The sequence below is a fragment of the Hyla sarda genome, chromosome 4, assembly GCF_029499605.1.
Source record: "Hyla sarda isolate aHylSar1 chromosome 4, aHylSar1.hap1, whole genome shotgun sequence".
In the NCBI taxonomy this organism is placed as follows: domain Eukaryota; kingdom Metazoa; phylum Chordata; class Amphibia; order Anura; family Hylidae; genus Hyla; species Hyla sarda.
In genome coordinates, this window is record NC_079192.1 from 238395395 (window position 1) to 238413227 (window position 17833).

General features: G+C 39.0%; 1 protein-coding gene across 1 annotated transcript in view; it reads left to right on the top strand.

The window, feature by feature from the left end:
• Positions 1–322: 322 nt before the first annotated feature.
• SLC13A1 (solute carrier family 13 member 1) overlaps positions 323–17833 on the top strand; it is a 94580-nt gene continuing 77069 nt past the window's right edge. The window contains exons 1-2 of the mRNA XM_056573787.1: positions 323–409; positions 12004–12131. Of these exons, the coding sequence (XP_056429762.1) occupies positions 12030–12131 (102 nt within the window). The 5' untranslated portion in view covers positions 323–409; positions 12004–12029. The remainder of the gene's footprint in view (positions 410–12003; positions 12132–17833) is intronic.

Genomic DNA, 17833 nt, shown 5'->3' on the forward strand with positions numbered 1-17833 from the left:
TCCGCGGGTCCCAGCCGTTGATGGCCACAGGGACCGCCGCGATAGGACAGGGTTTTGCCGTATAAGATGCACCAACTTTTCCCCCCCAGTTTTGGGGAAGAAAAAGTGCGTCTTATTCGGTGAAAAATACAGTACACCTTTGGTTGCTGACAGTGAAATTGTCTCACTTTTATTTTAGATGAAACACTGGTAGAGAATGGAAATTATACTGGTGCTATAATGTTTCATTTAGTTGTCCTTTTCTGTACCTCAAATATTTGTCAGCATGAAAGCTTTCATTGTTGGAAGATTATAGGCAGGGTATTTGAAGATTAAATCTCAAAACAATGCAACATAGGCATTCAGGAATCAACATGGCTTTTATAAGAGAGCTGCTGGATTCACTCTTCTTTATCTTTCATAGTTACAAGTAAGTACTCTTTTATTCTTGAGAATTTATATGTACGTTTTATTCTTGAAGAATTGTGGTCCAATGTAAAATCAGCATGTTCTCTTATTTTCTGCAACTTTAAGTCGGGACATTGTTTTATTTTCTTAGCAGATTTAATGAATTTAGAAAGTTGGTCATTATTTTACTACATGATGTCTACGGCTATGTTTACGAGTGGTAGACTCGAAAATAAAAATCTGCTACATATGTGTGCATATCTTGATGCAGATTTTGGTACAGATTTCCATGTGGATTTTGCCCTTAGCATCCTAATTTATTGTTTCTGTAACGTGGGGTTTCCAACATGCCATTCACTTGCTCACTCACTACATTGCATTTAACATATGAGGGGCATTTAGGAAGGAATTAGGACCACTGAATGATTTCAGGTGGCACCATATCTGAAGAACCTTAATACCATCTTAATTAGCAGTAATTATAGACTGATTCAAATGAAAATTATATATCATATTTATTATTCACCCAAAAACTTATAAATGTTTGGATACTGGAAAGATGTTAGATGCCCTAGATGGGATGATTCTGATGCACACTTTCTACATATAATTTGGAACTACCCGATAATTCATAATTATTGGAATGGAATTATTTAGAAAATAAACAATAATTTGGAAACAGAACAGGAGTTTTCAATTCAGCAGGTAGTTCTTGGTGATGGTGGAGAATTTGGGACACACAGGATTGAGGATTTTTTTCTGTGCCAAACTTCTTATTATGAGGGTATGGTTGTCACAGAAAACTCTATAGAGTAGAAGAATGCTTGAAATGAGGGGAATGTGAAAAGATATAAATATTTATTGGTGAGAGGTAAAAGAAGACACAGGAGCTACTAATACGTATGATCTGAGTAAAATAGGTGAATTGATAAGGTGCAAAGTGGAGTTTTTTGCTTTTTGCTCATTTTCCAGTTTTTTTTTTCTCTTTTCCCTTTTTCCTTTGTTTTTACAGCATTATAGGATTTGGCTATATGATTATGTGATTTATACTGAAAGGAAATGATAATTGACTATTGTATAAGATGTGTATTATTATGTACTAACTGTTTTATATTTCAAATAAAATAAAAATACTGGGATTATAGTGTTTAGGCAGTTCAATTATGGTCGGCATCTACTTCTTTTATAGTATAGGGATTACTCTAAATGAGCAGCATTTCATAAAAAAATTTGCTTTTATTTACTTTTTTATTTTAAACTAATGCCATTCTATCTGGGATAAAAACACCATTATATTTTTATAATGGTTCATAATATATGTTTTAGTAGTTTGGTACATAAGAAACACTTAAATTTTTTTTTACTACATTCCAACTCCCATAACTTTTTAATATTTTGTCTTGATGAAACTTTCTTTTGAGGGTAACATATGCAAGACAGCAGCCCAGCCCATGGTCCATTAGTGTCTGCAGTAAAAAAAAAAAAACGCATTGGCGGTCACATAGAGGATAATAAATCCTTGAACATTTCAGATATTCACTTTGCAGCCTTGTGTCGGTATATCTTTTTATTCCCATGAGTTCTGTACAGTGGTCTATCACCTAGCAAACCACAATGGGCTCATGAAGAGTTTGCAGCAAGACTCCATGTAAAATTTTAAAGTTTAGAAAAGAGGATAACTGCATGGCACTAACTCCTTTAAGGGAGGTTTAAGAGAAAAATACCCCTGCAGTTTTTGAACCAAAGCCAGGACAGGATGGGAAACATAAAAGAAGGACCTATAACTCTCCTTTTTGCTCGATCCAATTTTGCCTTTAGCTAAAAAATGAAATCTGCATCAAAAACTAGTCACATCTCATTTGGGGTTCCTTTTTTTAAGTTAACTGCTACATTATTATGCAGCTATTGCAAAGTATATGCGGTACTCTTAGTGATATGCATTGATCTAAGTTTCTTATGCAAGCTTAAATAATGCATAGATTTACTAAGGTCAAGCTAATTCTTATTTGTAGCTCCTGATTCCCTAAAAACTTGGACTGAATATACCCTATTAGGTTGATTTCACAAGGGTCAGAATTTTTTATGCAGATCTGCGCAAAACTAGAACTTTTAGGCAAACTCTATTATAAGGTAATGTTGGTAGGAGAATTATAAATAATCCTAATCAGGAGTAGAAGTACACTGCTCAAAAAAAAATTAAGGGAACACTGAGATAACACATCCTAGATCTGAATGAATGAACTAATCGTATGAAATACTTTAGTCTTTACATAGTTTAATGTGCTGATTATAAAATAACACCAAAATTATCAAAGGGAATCAAATTTATCAACCCATGGAGGTGTGGGTATGGATTCACACTCAAAATCAAAGGGGAAAACCCCACTACAGGCTGATCCAACTTTGATGTAATGTTCTTAAAACAAGTCGAAATGAGGCTCAGTAGTGTATGTGGCCTCCACGTGCCTGTATGACCTCCCTACAATGCCTGGGCATGCTCCTGATGAGGTGAGATGGTCTCCTGAGGGATGTCCTCCCAGACTAAAACATCCACCAACTTCTGGACAGTCTGTGGTGCAACTTGGCATTGGTGGATGGAGTGAGACATGATGTCCCAGATGTGCTCAGTTGGATTCAGGTCTGGGGAATGGGCGGGCCAGTCCATAGCATCAATTCCTTCCTCTTGCAGGAACTGCTGACACACTCCAGCCACATGGGGTCTAGCAATGTCTTGCATTTGGAGGAACCCAGGGCCAACCGCACCAATATATGGTCTCACAAGGGGTCTGAGGATCTCATCTCGGTACCTAATGGCAGTCAGGCTATCTCTGATAAGCACATGAAGGGCTGTGCGGCCCCCCAAAGAAATGCCACCCAACACCATTACTGACCCATCGCCAAATCGGTCATGCTGGAGGATGTTGCAGACAGCAGAACTTTCTCCACAGCATCTCCAGCCTCTTTCACGTCTGTCACATGTGCTCAGTGTGAACCTGCGCCAGTGGAGAATTTGCCAATCTTGGTGTTCTCTAGCAAATGCCAAACGTCCTGCTCTGTGTTGGTCTGTAAGCACAACCCCCTCCTGTGGATGTCGGGCCCTCATACCACCCTCATGGAGTCTGTTTCTGTTTGTATCAGTTGACACATGCATATTTGTGGCCTGCTGGAGGTCATTTTGCAGGGCTCTGGCAGTGCTCCTCCTGCTCCTCCTTGCACAAAGGCAGAGGTAGCAGTCCTGCTGCTGGGTTGTTGCCCTCCTATGGCCTCCTTCTCGTCTCCTGATGTACTGGCCAGTCTCTTGGTAGCGCCTCCATGCTCTGGAAACTACGCTGACAGACACAGCAAACCTTCTTGCCACAGCTCTCATTGATGCGCCATCCTGGATGAGCTGCACTACCTGCACTTTGTGTGGGTTGTAGACTCCATCTCATGCTACCACTAGAGTGAAAGCACTGCCAGCATTCAAAAGTGACCAAAACATCAGCCAAGAAGCATAGGAACTGAGAAGTGGTCTGTAGTCACCACCTGCAGAACCACTCCTTTATTGGTGGTGTCTTGCTAATTGCCTATAATTTCCACCTGTTTTCTGTTCCATTTGAACAACAGCATGTGAAATTGATTGTCAATCAGTGTTGCTTCCTGAGTGGACAGTGTGATTTCACAGAAGTGTGATTGACTTGGAGTTACATTGTATTGTTTACGTATTCCCTTAATTTTTTTGAGCAGTGTATATCTGCATATGTAAAGATAAAAGGGAATGGAAAATAATAAAATAACATGAAACATAGGTTCATAATAAGTAGTGTTGCTCGCGAATATTCGCAATTCGAATATTATTCGCGAATATCGCATATTCGTGAATTCGCGAATTTCGCGAATATAGCGCTATATATTCGTAATTACGAATATTGTTTTTTTTTGGTTTTTTTCACAGTACACATCACAGTGATCATCCCTCTCTGCTTCCAGCTTGTGTGGTATAAAGAAGGCTCTAATACTACTGTGTGAGACTGGCATGCGAATTTTCGCATATGCGAACATTCGCTTATGCTAATTTTCCCATATGCGAATTTTTGTTTGTACTAATTTTTGTATATGCTAATTTTCGCATATGTACATTTTCGCATACGCGAATTTTTCGCATTTGCGAAAGTAAAACGAGAATATTACGAATATGCGAATATATGACGAATATTCGTCCATATATTCACGAATATTCGCGAATTCGAATATGGCCTATGCCGCTCAACACTAATAATAAGGTGCATTTGGTTTAAAAATTGACTTTCAGCTTTATAAGTATTAATATCTATTGTAACAGGGCCCTTGTGGTATCCTGCTACCGTATTACATACCATACCTAGTGTAGAGGTCCCCAAAGTCAGAGTAACTAAGCACAGGAAGGGTCCCTCAGGTGGGACAACCCCTAGTCGCCTCTTCTCAAGTCTAATTGTCTAATGTTAATATATGTATATATTTAACCCCTTAAGGACTTGGGGTTTTTCCGTTTTTGCATTTTCGTTTTTTCCTCATTACTTTTAAAAAATCATAACTCTTTCAATTTTGCACCTAAATTATTTTTTGCACCACCAATTCTACTTTGTAATGACATCAGTCATTTTACCCAAAAATCTACGGCGAAACGGGAAAAAAAATCATTGTGAGACAAAATTGGAAAAAAAACGCCATTTTGTAAATTTTGGGGGCTTCCGTTTCTACACAGTACATTTTTTGGTAAAAATTACACCTTATCTTTATTCTGTAGGTACATACGATTAAAATGATACCCTACTTATATAGATTTGATTTTGTTGTACTTCTGAAAAAAATCATAACTACATGCAGGAAAATTTATATGTTCAAAATTGTCATCTTCTGACCCCTATAACTTTTTTATTTTTCTGGGTATGGGGCGGTATGAGGGCTCATTTTTTGCGATGTGATCTGAAGTTTTAGCGGTACCATTTTTGCATTGATAGGACTTATTGATCGCTTTTTATTCCTTTTTTCATGATATAAAAAGTGACCAAAAATGCACTATTTTTGACTTTGGTATTTTTGGGCCAAACGCTATTTACCGTGCGGTTTAATTAAAGATATATTTTTATAATTCGGACATTTCCGCACGTGGCGATACCACATATGTTTATTTTTATTTACACTGTTTTTGTTTTTTATGGGAAAAGGGGGGTGATTCAAACTTTTATTAGGGGAGGGGTTGAATGATCTTTATTCACTTTTTTTTTCACTTTTTTTTTGCAATTTTATAGCTCCCATAGGGACCTATAACACTGCACACACTGATCTTTTACATTGATCACTGGTTTCTCATAGGAAACCAGTGATTGATGATTCTGCCGCTTGACTGCTCATGCCTGGATCTCAGTCACTGAGCAGTCATTTCGACGACCGGACACCCGGAGGCCAGGTAGGAGACCCTCCTCGTGTCCAGCAGCGGTTCGGGACACCGCGGCTAACCGGCATGGTTTCGCTTTCACTTTAGACGCGGCGATCAACTTTGAACGCTGCGTCTAAAGGGTTAATAGCGTGCCGCACTGCGATCAGTGCCGCGCGCTATTAGCCACGGGTCCCGGCCATTGTTAGAGGCTGGGCCCGATCCTCTATGATGCGGGGCCACGGCGTGGCCCCGCGTAATAGATCGGGAGCGGACTCATGACATACCGGTACATCATGAGTCCTTAAGGGGTTAATAATAGTATATATCTAGGATAATGTATAGTACTTACCTTGTTTAGCGTCGCAGGACCTTCGGTCATGTGACCATGTTAATCTCCTCTATGGTATGTTGGAGGACCTTAGGAGGTCCTTCGGTCATGTGTTACCCACAAGTCTTTGTAATGGTGATTGACATCAGTATGGACCAATTAGCATTAGTCCAGCTCCTGCCCATATAAGGGAGCTGTAGCCAATTATCGCTCTCTTGGGTTGCTGCTCTCGTGGATGCCGGACTATCAGGACGGTTCTGCGCAACTTTCAAAGACACGCTAGGCCTGAAAAACCTACCGGCCTCAGCAGATCTAAAACCGTGAGTTCTAAACTACCCCCGTTAATGCTAGCATGACTACTGAACTGCAACTAATCCCCTAAATCCAGTGGAACAGGGCATAATACTTAAAGACTCTAACTTGCTAAAGTCCCAACCTTTGTCAATCTCCAAAGAAAGCAGTTGTATGCATAAGAGACTGTTCCGTGATTGAAGCTGGCAGAAAATCTTCAGCAAAAGTTATACCTGTTTCAGAAAACTCTCCGGTTGTGGACATTCTATTATTATCTACCTCCCTATCGCTCTTGGGAAGGGTGGCAGTAGGACAAGTATTACTGAGGACCCCTCACCCTGGCGTCACGAATAGCAAGGGTTAACAAGCACCCTTTAATAACCGTACAGCTACACTCCCCATACCCTACATTCCCAGGCTGTCACAACTATAATTATGAACACAATTAAAATATCATCCTAATTTTTTTTAACTACCTGTAAAAAAAAAAAAAAATTATAATAAATAAAAAAAAATTTGACCTTACAAATGGAAATATTGCAGTAAAAAATGACTGTTGCGGTATGGAGTAACACTAGAGTATGGTTTGAAATAGTGTGAAACAGTGGTATGAAATATGGTTTGAAACAGTAACGTTAGTGTTGACACATCAATGTTGATGCAAAAGTAAAGTTGTGTCTAGTCTCCTTCTAGCGTTCCTTTAAAGGCTAGGTTCACATGGCCATTCTCTCCTGTCCCGCTATTCTCCCGTCATTGCTACTAAACGGACCATATTAACAAGCAGATCCAAACAGATGCAAAGGGATGCCATTAGTGGCATCCTGTTGCATCAGTTTTGAATCCATTTGTATTCTTTATTGGTTGCTTACACCTCTTCTGAGCATGCTCAAAAATAATAATGGATCAAAAACGGATTGAAAAAAACGGATTAAAATGGATGACATTACAGGCTCATCCATTTGCCATAGACTTCAATGTTAAATATCATATATTCGCTTCTAATCTGTTATTTTTGAGAAAAAAATACTGCATGCAACATCTTTTCTCTGGTACAAATAATGGAATAGGAACCAAACAAGTGCACATGGGTGACAAAGGACTGTAAAGAAATCTCATTGACATCGATAAGATCTATTTACAACCATTTGCAAAAGGCTTGAACAGATTTGAGAACAGGCATGAATTTAAGGGGACTGACGTTAATATGAACGAGCCCTAAAGTGTCAACACCAGCGTTTTAAATTGTTTCTATCCACACAGTTTGTTTGTACCACTTGCTTACAGGGAACATCACCTTAAATCTTGTGTTTATGATTAATGTGTATACCAAGGATACCACAAGGACCCTGTTGCAAACTTTAGTTGGAGTAGTTGTTGATACTAATAAATGTGAGAGTCATTCTGAACCAAAGGCACCTTATTTGATTTCATTTGGCATTTAGAGGATCAGGAATCTCTACATCTGCTACTGGACCTGGTGCCTAAAGAGGAAAATGCCACAATAGAATTATGACCACTAGGAATGCAACGATTAATCGGGATTCCTTGTCAATGAATCCCATTATCGAGGAATCGAGCTCCAATTCATTGTTATGCAAAAAACGAGTTACAAATGTCACAACCCCGGCAATATGACATTTGTAACACATTCTTTGGGTCAGCGTTGCACTTCTGCAGGTGGCACTGCACTCCACCAGCTCCCCTGCAGGCTCCCAGCACTGGAATATGAAGTTACAGTGCTGTGATTTCATATACCCCACCGGGAGCTCTGATTGGTCGGCACGGATTAATCAATCCGAGCTCCCGATGGGAAATATGAAATCACTGCACAGTAACTTCATATTCTCTGCAGGGAGCTGGTTGGCCAGGGGTTGGAGCACAATGCCACCAATACTGGATACAGAGGTGCAGGCACTATCAGTTAGGACATAATGCAATCTAAGAGAAGGTCCTTTCACTTAGATAGTATTATGCCCTAACTGATGGTACCTGCACCTCCGTACCTCGCATGGAGGTGACAGTTTTGCTTTAGATGTTAAGACAGTGTTTCCCAACCAGGATGCCTCCAGCTGTTGCAAAACTACAACCCCCAGCATGCCTAGACAGCCAAAGGCTGTCCAGGCATGCTGGTAGTTGTAGTTTTGCAAAATCTGAAGGCACCCTGGTTGGGAAGCACTGTGCTAAGTAATAGTAGGGGTGCAGGGAAAACATAAAAACTATAAAAAGTATATTCCTTACTTTGAGGTAAAGCCCCCCCAAAAAATCGATTATTAGATTAATTTATCAGCAATGAATCGATTGTGTGATTACTCACTCGTTTGTTTCCCAACCAGGGTGCCTCCAGCTGTTGCAAAACTACAAACTGATCACTAGGGCTGCAATAAACGAGTGAGGAATCACACAATCGATTCATTGCTGATAAATTAATCTAATAATCGATGAATTGGGGGAAAATGGCAAAATGACCAAAAAAGGTTTTTTGGGGGGCTTTACCTCAAAGTAAGGAATATACTTTTTCTAGTTTTTATGTTTTCCCCGCACCCCTACTATTACTTGGCACGGTGTTTCCCAACCAGGGTGCCTCCAGCTGTTGCAAAACTACAAACTGATCACTAGGGCTGCAACACTGTGCCAAGTAATAGTAGGGGCACGGAGAAAACATAAAATCTATAGAAAGTATATTCCTTACTTTAAGGTAAAGCCCCCCCCAAAAAAAACCTTTTTTGGTCATTTTGACATTTTTCCCCAATTCATCGATTATTGGATTAATTCATCGGCAACGAATCGATTGTGTGATTACTCATTTGTTGAAGCCCTAGTGACCACCATTATGGTAAGGTTTTGTTTATTTAACATATTACATATCCACCCACCCTATTTCCCAAGACCCTGGATGGATAGGTAATATGCTGAATGAACAAAAACTTTATTATGACCATTTTTTTTTAGATACTGTTGACATCTTATCTTTTATTTTTACATTTTTATTTTTAATACCGACGATAGTTTTAAATTTCAGTATCTACACCCTGTTCCAAATTATTATGCAAAATCTATTTGTGTCATAAAGATTAAATGTTTTGTTTTTCAGTTTAACTCATGGATGGCATTGTGGTTCTTTTGATCACTGAAAACAATCTTGGACACCTGTGATAATTAGATTGCCAGGTGAGCCCAATTTAAGGAAAAACTACTAATGGTGGATGTTCCACATTACTAAGCAGAGCACCATTTTCAAACAATATGGGGAAGAAAAAGGATCTCTCTGCTGCCTAAAAGAGGGGAATAGTTCAATGCCTTGGATTAGATATTTCACGAAAACTTAAGCGTGATCATCACACTATTAAGAGATTTGTGGCTTATTTAGAGCACAGACGGGTTTGTGCAGATGAAGGCGCATTGAGGAAGTTTTCTGCCACATCCATGCATCGGATCAAGAAATCAGCTGCTAAAATACCATTACATAGCAGCAAACAGATATATGAAGCTGCTGGTGCCTCTGGAGTCCCACAGACATCAAAGAGTAGAGTCCTCCATAGTCTTGCAACTGTGCATAAACCTTCTATTCGGCCACCACTAACCAATGCACACACAAGCAGAAACGGCTGCATTGAGCAGAAAAATACATGAAGACTAATTTTCAAACAGTTCTGTACATGGATGAGTGCCAAGCAACCCTGGATGGTCCAGATGGATGGAGTAGTGGATGGTTGGTGGACGGCTAACCTGTTCCAACAAGGCTGCAATGTCAGCAAGGCAGTGGGGGAGTCATTTTTTGGACTGGAATCATGAGAAGAGAGCTGGTCGGCCCCTTTAGGGTTCCCATCTTTGTAAACATGACCTCTGCAAAGTATGTGGAGTTTCTGACTGACCACTATCTTCCCTGGTACAGAAGGAAGAACTATGCTTTCCATAATAAAATCATCTTCATGCATGACAATGCACCATCTCATGCTGCAAAGAATACCTCTGCATCAATGGCTGGTATGGGGTTAAAAGGAGAGAAAGTCATGGTGTGGCCTCCATCCTCCCCTGACCTCAATCCTATTGAGAACCTTTGTAGCATCCTCAAGCAAAAGATCTGTGAGGGTGGGAGGCAGCTTACATCCAAACAGCAGCTCTGGGAGGCTATTCTGACATCTTGCAAACACATTCAAGCAGAAACTGTCCAAAAACTAACAAGTTCAATGGATGCAAGACTTGTGAAGCTGCTATCAAATAAGGGGTCCTATGTTAAAATGTAACGTGACCTATTCAAATGTTTAAAAAGTAAAAAATTTTGTTACAAATTTGATTGAAATTGCTTTTGATTTCAGTAAATATGCTGCAAACACAACAAATGATGATTTTCAGTACTTTACAACCTATAAAGAGTTTTGAAACTTACTGACCCTGATTTACTAAGAGTGGAGTTTTCTTTTGTGGGTTTTAATTCTCAACAATTTTTTCCACGGTATTTACTAAGGTTTTTCCACATTTTGCACTTTCCCTACATTTTACTTTGTTTACACATGCTCTGATCTGTCGGGTTTTCCTCAGCTCAAATCCACTGTATTTTCTGTGGAAACCTTAGTAAATTTGTTGGGTTTTTGTGAAACTTTTCTGGTTTCCTCAGTAAAATGGAGAGTTAATCATTTTTTTTTCAATTCTGGCGCAAATTCTGGCGCAGACAGAATTTCTGGCGCACAACCAGACATGTTGGGTTTACAATACTAAATCAGGGCCACTGTACGTAATAATTTGGAACAATGCATTGTAAGTTTTTTATGTTTAAAAAAAAAAATACTGTTATCATTAGGAGTTTTTTTCAATAACATTTGAATTGTACTCTTAATAGTTTATAACATGAGAGTTATGCTGACTGTTATTTACATCAATTATTTAGGTAAATGAGAAAAATATAATTTGCATAATAATTTGAAACAGGGTGTAGTATGTTTGATCGGTCTGGGAGACTTGAGAAATTTCTTCCCAACTCCAATATGGAAATCAAAATTAACCCCTGGATCAATATTCTGTCCCAATTAATCTAATGTCCATAACATGTTATTACTCTCTAGAAATGCATCCAGGCCCTTTTTGAACTCTTTAATTGAGTTTATTATGACCAATTCCTCTGGTAGAGAGTTCAATACTCTCACTGCTCTTACATTAAAGAATCCCCATCTGTGCTGGTGTAGAAACCTTCTTTCCTCTAGACGTAGAGGATACCCCCTTGTTATAGATAGTCCTGGGTATAGTCCTGTACTGCCCCTAATATTTTAATGTAGTTACTAGGTCAACCCTGTGCATTGGGGCCTAGTACGGTACAACGTATTCCATGTGTGGTCTGACTAATAGATATTTCTGCTTTGCTTCTCTTTATACAATAGAAATATCATGCCATTGTGATATTTTCACTAATCTTTCTGCAATATTTGATTATTGGAAAAGTTTATTTTTTCCTGTGATCAATAGTCAAATACTTACAGTAAAACAATAAAACTTTATTGGTTACTAGGTGTGAGAACCACCTGCTAGTGGTTAAAGGTGATTCCTTAGAGAAACATTAATGAAGTTCATCTATTTAAGAGTCATTCTAGATTTTGTTTTCATGTAGGCAAGCAGAACCAGCACACCAGCACAATGCGGTTTTTTCTCAGTTACATATGGATGTACCGGAGGCTTTTACTGATTGTGGTTTCACCGCTACTTCTTTTACCTTTGCCTCTCATCATAAAAACACAAGTAAGTAGTGTTATCTTTCCTTATTCCTGCCATTTCTCTATGCCCTCTTATTTACATTAGTAAGTCGGAAAGAACCCTTACATTACTCAGTTGTCAGATACAATGCATGTTGTTACTCTGGCACTTTAAATTAATGTCATTATTGCATCTGCTCTCAGTAGTGAGATTTTATATTGCCAATTCTTTTTCAGTACCCATCCTGATCGGTTTGCAGGGCAAGTGAGGAATTTATTGAAATGTCACGTTCATCTAAATGAGTTTTCAGAAATCCTTGTACTTTCCACCAAAACCAAGCCCTCCAGATGAATAGAATTTTATTTTCAGAAATTCTTGCACCAAATCAGCCCAGTGTGAACATACCTTTAGGCCACTATTACAAGGAAGTATATTTGTCAGTATTTTGGCATTATCTTCATTTGTATCCAAAAACAAGGAGTGTATGGAAAAGATAGGGAAGGTGCACATTTTTTATAACACTTTTAAGTACCTCTTCTGCTTTTTGCTTACAAACACTTAAGCAAAATACAGATCAAAATACACCCAAGTGTGAAAGTCCAAAGATAACATTGGATCATGATTTGTTATTTCTGCTATTTCCGTCCACTTTAGGTTTGTTCACACTGTGCTTTAGTGGATGAATTATTTTCTCTTTAGGATCTGCATATGGTTTTGAAGAAAAATGGCAACCAAAACAGGATTGCAATGGCCTGTTTTACCCAGGTGTATTGTATAATACGGATCTGAAAAGAATATTACGGACGAAGGGCATCAGTATGACAATATTTCATCAGCACTGCATCCATATTTATGCATGGTAAATTTGAACTACAATTTTAAAATTAGATGCAATACAGATGATAATACTGATGAAATATGAATGCAATGTGGATCAAATACGGATGCTTCCATATTTAATCCCTCTCCATAGGCTTTAATGTGCATTTTCCATGTGCAAGATGTATGAAAATAACACATGCTATCGTTTTTAAAATAATCATGTATTTTATGAGACCATGTGATTAGATTAACATTAGCCCCTAGACTAACATTAGCCCCCTATTAAGATCCACAAACAGACATAATACAAGGGCAAAGCACATTCATGTAAAAGCTCCCGAAGAGCTTCAAGAGGAGAATACCTCCATGATATAGCATTTAGTCAAACAAAACAGTTTTTTTGAGGATTCCCAGATTCAGCAAAATAAGAACTTTCATGTGCTTTTGTGTAAAATTATATGTACAATTGGGGCTCAACATGGGCCCAAAGTATGCTATGGGCATCCTATTCTGTATTTGTACTTTATGGATAACGACAAGCTTTAAGTAAACAGTATTTGTATTTAAAGTGTTCCTGTCATTTAAAAAAAACTTTTGACAAGTCTTTGGACCCTGTCTCATGCAAAATAAGGAGAACAAGGAGCGGTGTGAGAAGCACCCAGCGTGTTCTAACGATTGGTGGGAATCTGACCAACTAGACCCTGACTGGTCAAAACATTTGACACTTCAATTTGTTTGACAATGAAAGGGACACATGAACTGATGACTAATATAAGGAGCTGTTCTTGAAACTTCCTGACGGTGGTCAAAGGTTCATCTCAGTAAGATCTTGAGAACTTGTAAAGAATAATGCCAAACAACAGTAAACTTTATTAAGTAACCAAGGCTGCATTTATTAATACAGTAAATGACGTGAAAAGGAGAAGGAAAATTCCCCACCCCACAATACATAAAGAGGAACTATGAGTGCAGTTATTCCTATAATGTAATACAGTAAATAAGATATTATATACAAGGCAAAATAAACAAAAGAATATATGGATGTTGTTCTACGGGGGGGGGGGGGGATATAATAGTCCACCTGTAAGTCCTACCTGGTCCTTTAAAGCTCTCTATTAGACAAAGTGTGATGTAAACAAGTGCTGATCCGACAACTCAGTTTTGCCCCCATTTCAGTTGCGTTGTCTACATACAGTTAATGCAACACCCCCCCCCCTCCAATCGCCTCTCTACTGATGAGCAGAGCAGTTCAGACAATAAGCACCTTCCTGTCTATGGTCTGCACTGTACGCAGCACAGAGCTGATGGCTCCTTGTTATACCATAGTTTTCATCTGCATTTGAACAAATGTCATGCACACAGTACAGATATTTTCAATGCAGATACTGACCTACCTTCTCCATGTTTATCTACTGCATTTATTTTAGGAAGAGAAAGGGTAAAGGTTAATGGGGGTATGGCTGCAAGATCAGCCTACACAGAATTTGTTTGTACTTTGTTACCATGGAGACACATAAGTCTGTATAAGAGCTGTTGGTACAGAACACTTACATCTTTCCTAAATTTTTCATTAACATTAGAGCAATGAAAAAAGTAGTGAAAGCATCGGAATAAACCTATTGATATGTCCCTGTTAATTGTGTTGTGTTTCTGAATGTCTTTTGTATGACATTTCTTCTGTACCTTATACGCACTGTGTGCTCTCACTTATTCCCTATAGTAATATAACAATAAGGAAACCAATGTTTAAGTACTGCAAAGTATCTATACGTTGTGCAACTACCAGTCATAATAGTATATGGTGGTATCACTGACATTGTCCATAGACACTTTTTTATGTACTTTTCTGGGACTTTCCATCCCAAACCATTGAATATTAATCCTAAATAAACCCGGTTAACTGAGTGCACAAAACATTTGCTCACATATTGCTTATCAGTTCAACATTTTTAAGGCAAATAGAAGTAAACAAAAAAAACTTAGTCTCATGTTTCTGTTCTCATTGTACAAGTTCTAACTTTATTAGCCTTATTGTTGCCAGGGGACTAGACACAATGGAGTGTTAGCGCCAACATACAGTTCAGCTTCGCAAAGTGTCAGGTTCCCTCTCAGCATCTCACGGGAAGCTACTTAAAATGAAATTTTGATTGTAGCCTTTTCTAAAATCATGAAAGCCCAAGCAAGATTAACTGCCTAATGAAAATGTTAATCTCTTAATCTCTAAAATAAACAAGTATTTAATACAGGTAGACATTTGGCTGTTAGCAGTCCATCTCTATGAAGTCCCTTGCAGTGCAAATTTCCTCTCTGGAATATGAGATATAGGTTATATCCTTCCTATTTGTAAAGTAAACCTGCCAGCCAAGCTTAAGCCGTGCCTGTAGAATTAAAGGAATATATTGTCTACTTAGATAATGTGTTGTGAGCCATGAGCTCTTGAAGGCCACCAGCATCTAATCCTCTCCACATCATTGTATTGTAGCTCTTGTGCTCCGTCTGCATATATTTTGTATAATGATAATGTAACTGAACTCATACAGGTATAGTTATCTGAATTCAGCCTTCATTTTTTTTTTTATCCTCTACTCTATATTCTGACGTTTTTCAAGAGAAACTGGGAAAAATGTATACATTGCTTCATATATTCAATCAAGTTGGTGCATTTTATGCGTCATCGCAACCATGTCCCTTTTTCTATCCACTTTTTAAAACTGTCGAGAAGTGTAAAAATGACTATATAGGGGGCAGATTTATAAAAACTATCTGAGACAAATAATGTCTTATTTGCCTATAAGCAACCAATCAGAACTCAGCTTTCCATTTACCAGAGAACTTTAAAAAATGAAAGCTGTCGTAGTGTTCCCGTACAGCTGCCAACCTCAAGAAACTTGCAAGGCGACTGAGTGTATAAAAGATTTGCTGGATATATAATGGGGAGATTTCTCAAAACCTGTCGAAAGGAAAAGTTGCCCATAGCAACCAATCAGATCACTTCTTTCATTTTGCAGGGGCCTTGTTAAATACGGGAAAGAAGCAAGCTGATTGGTTGCTATGGGCAACTGGGCAACTTTTCCTCTGGACAAGTTTTGATAAATTTCCCCCATTGTATTTATTAGGTACTGGAGAATCTTACAGATGTATTTGTGACAAGAAAAGTGGCTGTAGGCCCCATATCATCTGTCTATTCCACAAGTTACGGTTCCTGATCCCTGTTCTAGTCCACACTGCGAGGATACATTCTACTACATTTCATCCTCCAGGAGGGAGAGTACAAAGGTGTCTCTGTCTTAGAGTGGTTTCACACCACGTTTTGTACTTATGGTTCCCGTATATGGCTGGGAGGAGGGGGGGGGGGCTTAATCGCGGCGCCCGCACTCAGCCGTATAGGGGAACCGTATTTAATGCCTGTCTATGAGCCGACCGGAGTGAACCGCAGCCTCCGGTCGGCTGCGTTTTCGGCCGTATGCGGTTTCCCGACCGTAGGCAAAAACGCGGTTGACCACGTTTTTGCCTGCGGTCGGGAAACCGCATACGGCCGAAAACGCAGCCGACCGGAGGCTGTGGTTCACTCCGGTCGGCTCATAGACATGCATTAAATACGGTTCCCCTATACAGCTGAGTGCGAGCGCCGCGATTAAGCCCCGCCCCCCTCCTCCCAGCCATATACGGGAACCATAAGTACAAAAGGTGGTGTGAAACCACTCTTACACCAATCTATTGTGGCCATATGGTCCAGTTAGTGCTGTCTGTACCATTGTAGCTGTCCCATTTCAAGCTGTATTCAAATATCTTTATTTCCCTGTAATTGCAAAGGGAGTTCAGTAACTTTTACAAGTGATTTCATGGAATTCTAGTGTAAGAACTCTCATTCCTTCACTTTGCACAAGGAAACAGCTTCACTGACAAAAATGTATGGGCCCCAGAGGAACATTGGTATAGTACCACTCTGACACATGATGCAAACATCAGGGGCTACTACATCCAGAAGAATCCTCATCATCTCTCCTAGTGACTTCCACACTCTAATTAGTTGTTATGGGCAGTTCTGACAAATCTGCCCCATAATAGGTTTGGTGTACTCCACATTTTAGATGTACTCTCACCTTTCTGTGACGTGAGATTCTTGCTTCATGACTTTTTTGTGTGGTGGTGATGGGGAGTCAGGTGATCGATACAACAAAGAAGCTAACAATACTAATTTAGAACAGTCTTATGAGAGTATTATGCCAAATTGCAATTATTTTTCCTGGCCTAACCATGCATTGAAAGGGGTACTCTGGTGGAAAACAATTTCTTTCTAATCAACGGGTGCTAGAAAGTTAAAGAGATTAGTAAATTACTTCTATTAAAAAATCTTAATCCTTTCAGTACTTATCGGCTGCTGTATGCTACTGAAGAAGTTGAGTTCTGTCTGACCACAGTGCTCTATGCTGACACCTCTGTCCATGTCAGGAACTGTCAGGAACAGGAGAGGTTTGCTATGGATATTTGCTTCTACTCTGGACAGTTCCTGACATGGACAGGTGTCAGCAGAGAGCACTGTGGTCAGACAGAAAAAGAACAACTCAACTTCCTCTGTAGTATACAGCATCTGATAAGTACTGGATGGATTAAGATTTTTTTATATAATAAATTTACAAATCTCTTTAACTTTCTGGAACCAGTTGATATGAAAAAATAAAAATAAAATGTTTTCCACCAGAGTACCCCTTTAAGTATCCACATTTACAGCTCTATAAAGATGACTGTAATATGCTTATAAGAAACGTGCCGCAACCTAATTTATTTTTAGGGAGCTTCTAAATACATGTTCTGTATAAGCATTGAGAAAATTTGCAACTTTAGGCTTTGGGTGTAGCTATAGGTGGTACAGAGGTGAGAGTTGTGGTACATGAGTAGTGTTGAGCGGCATAGGCCATATTCGA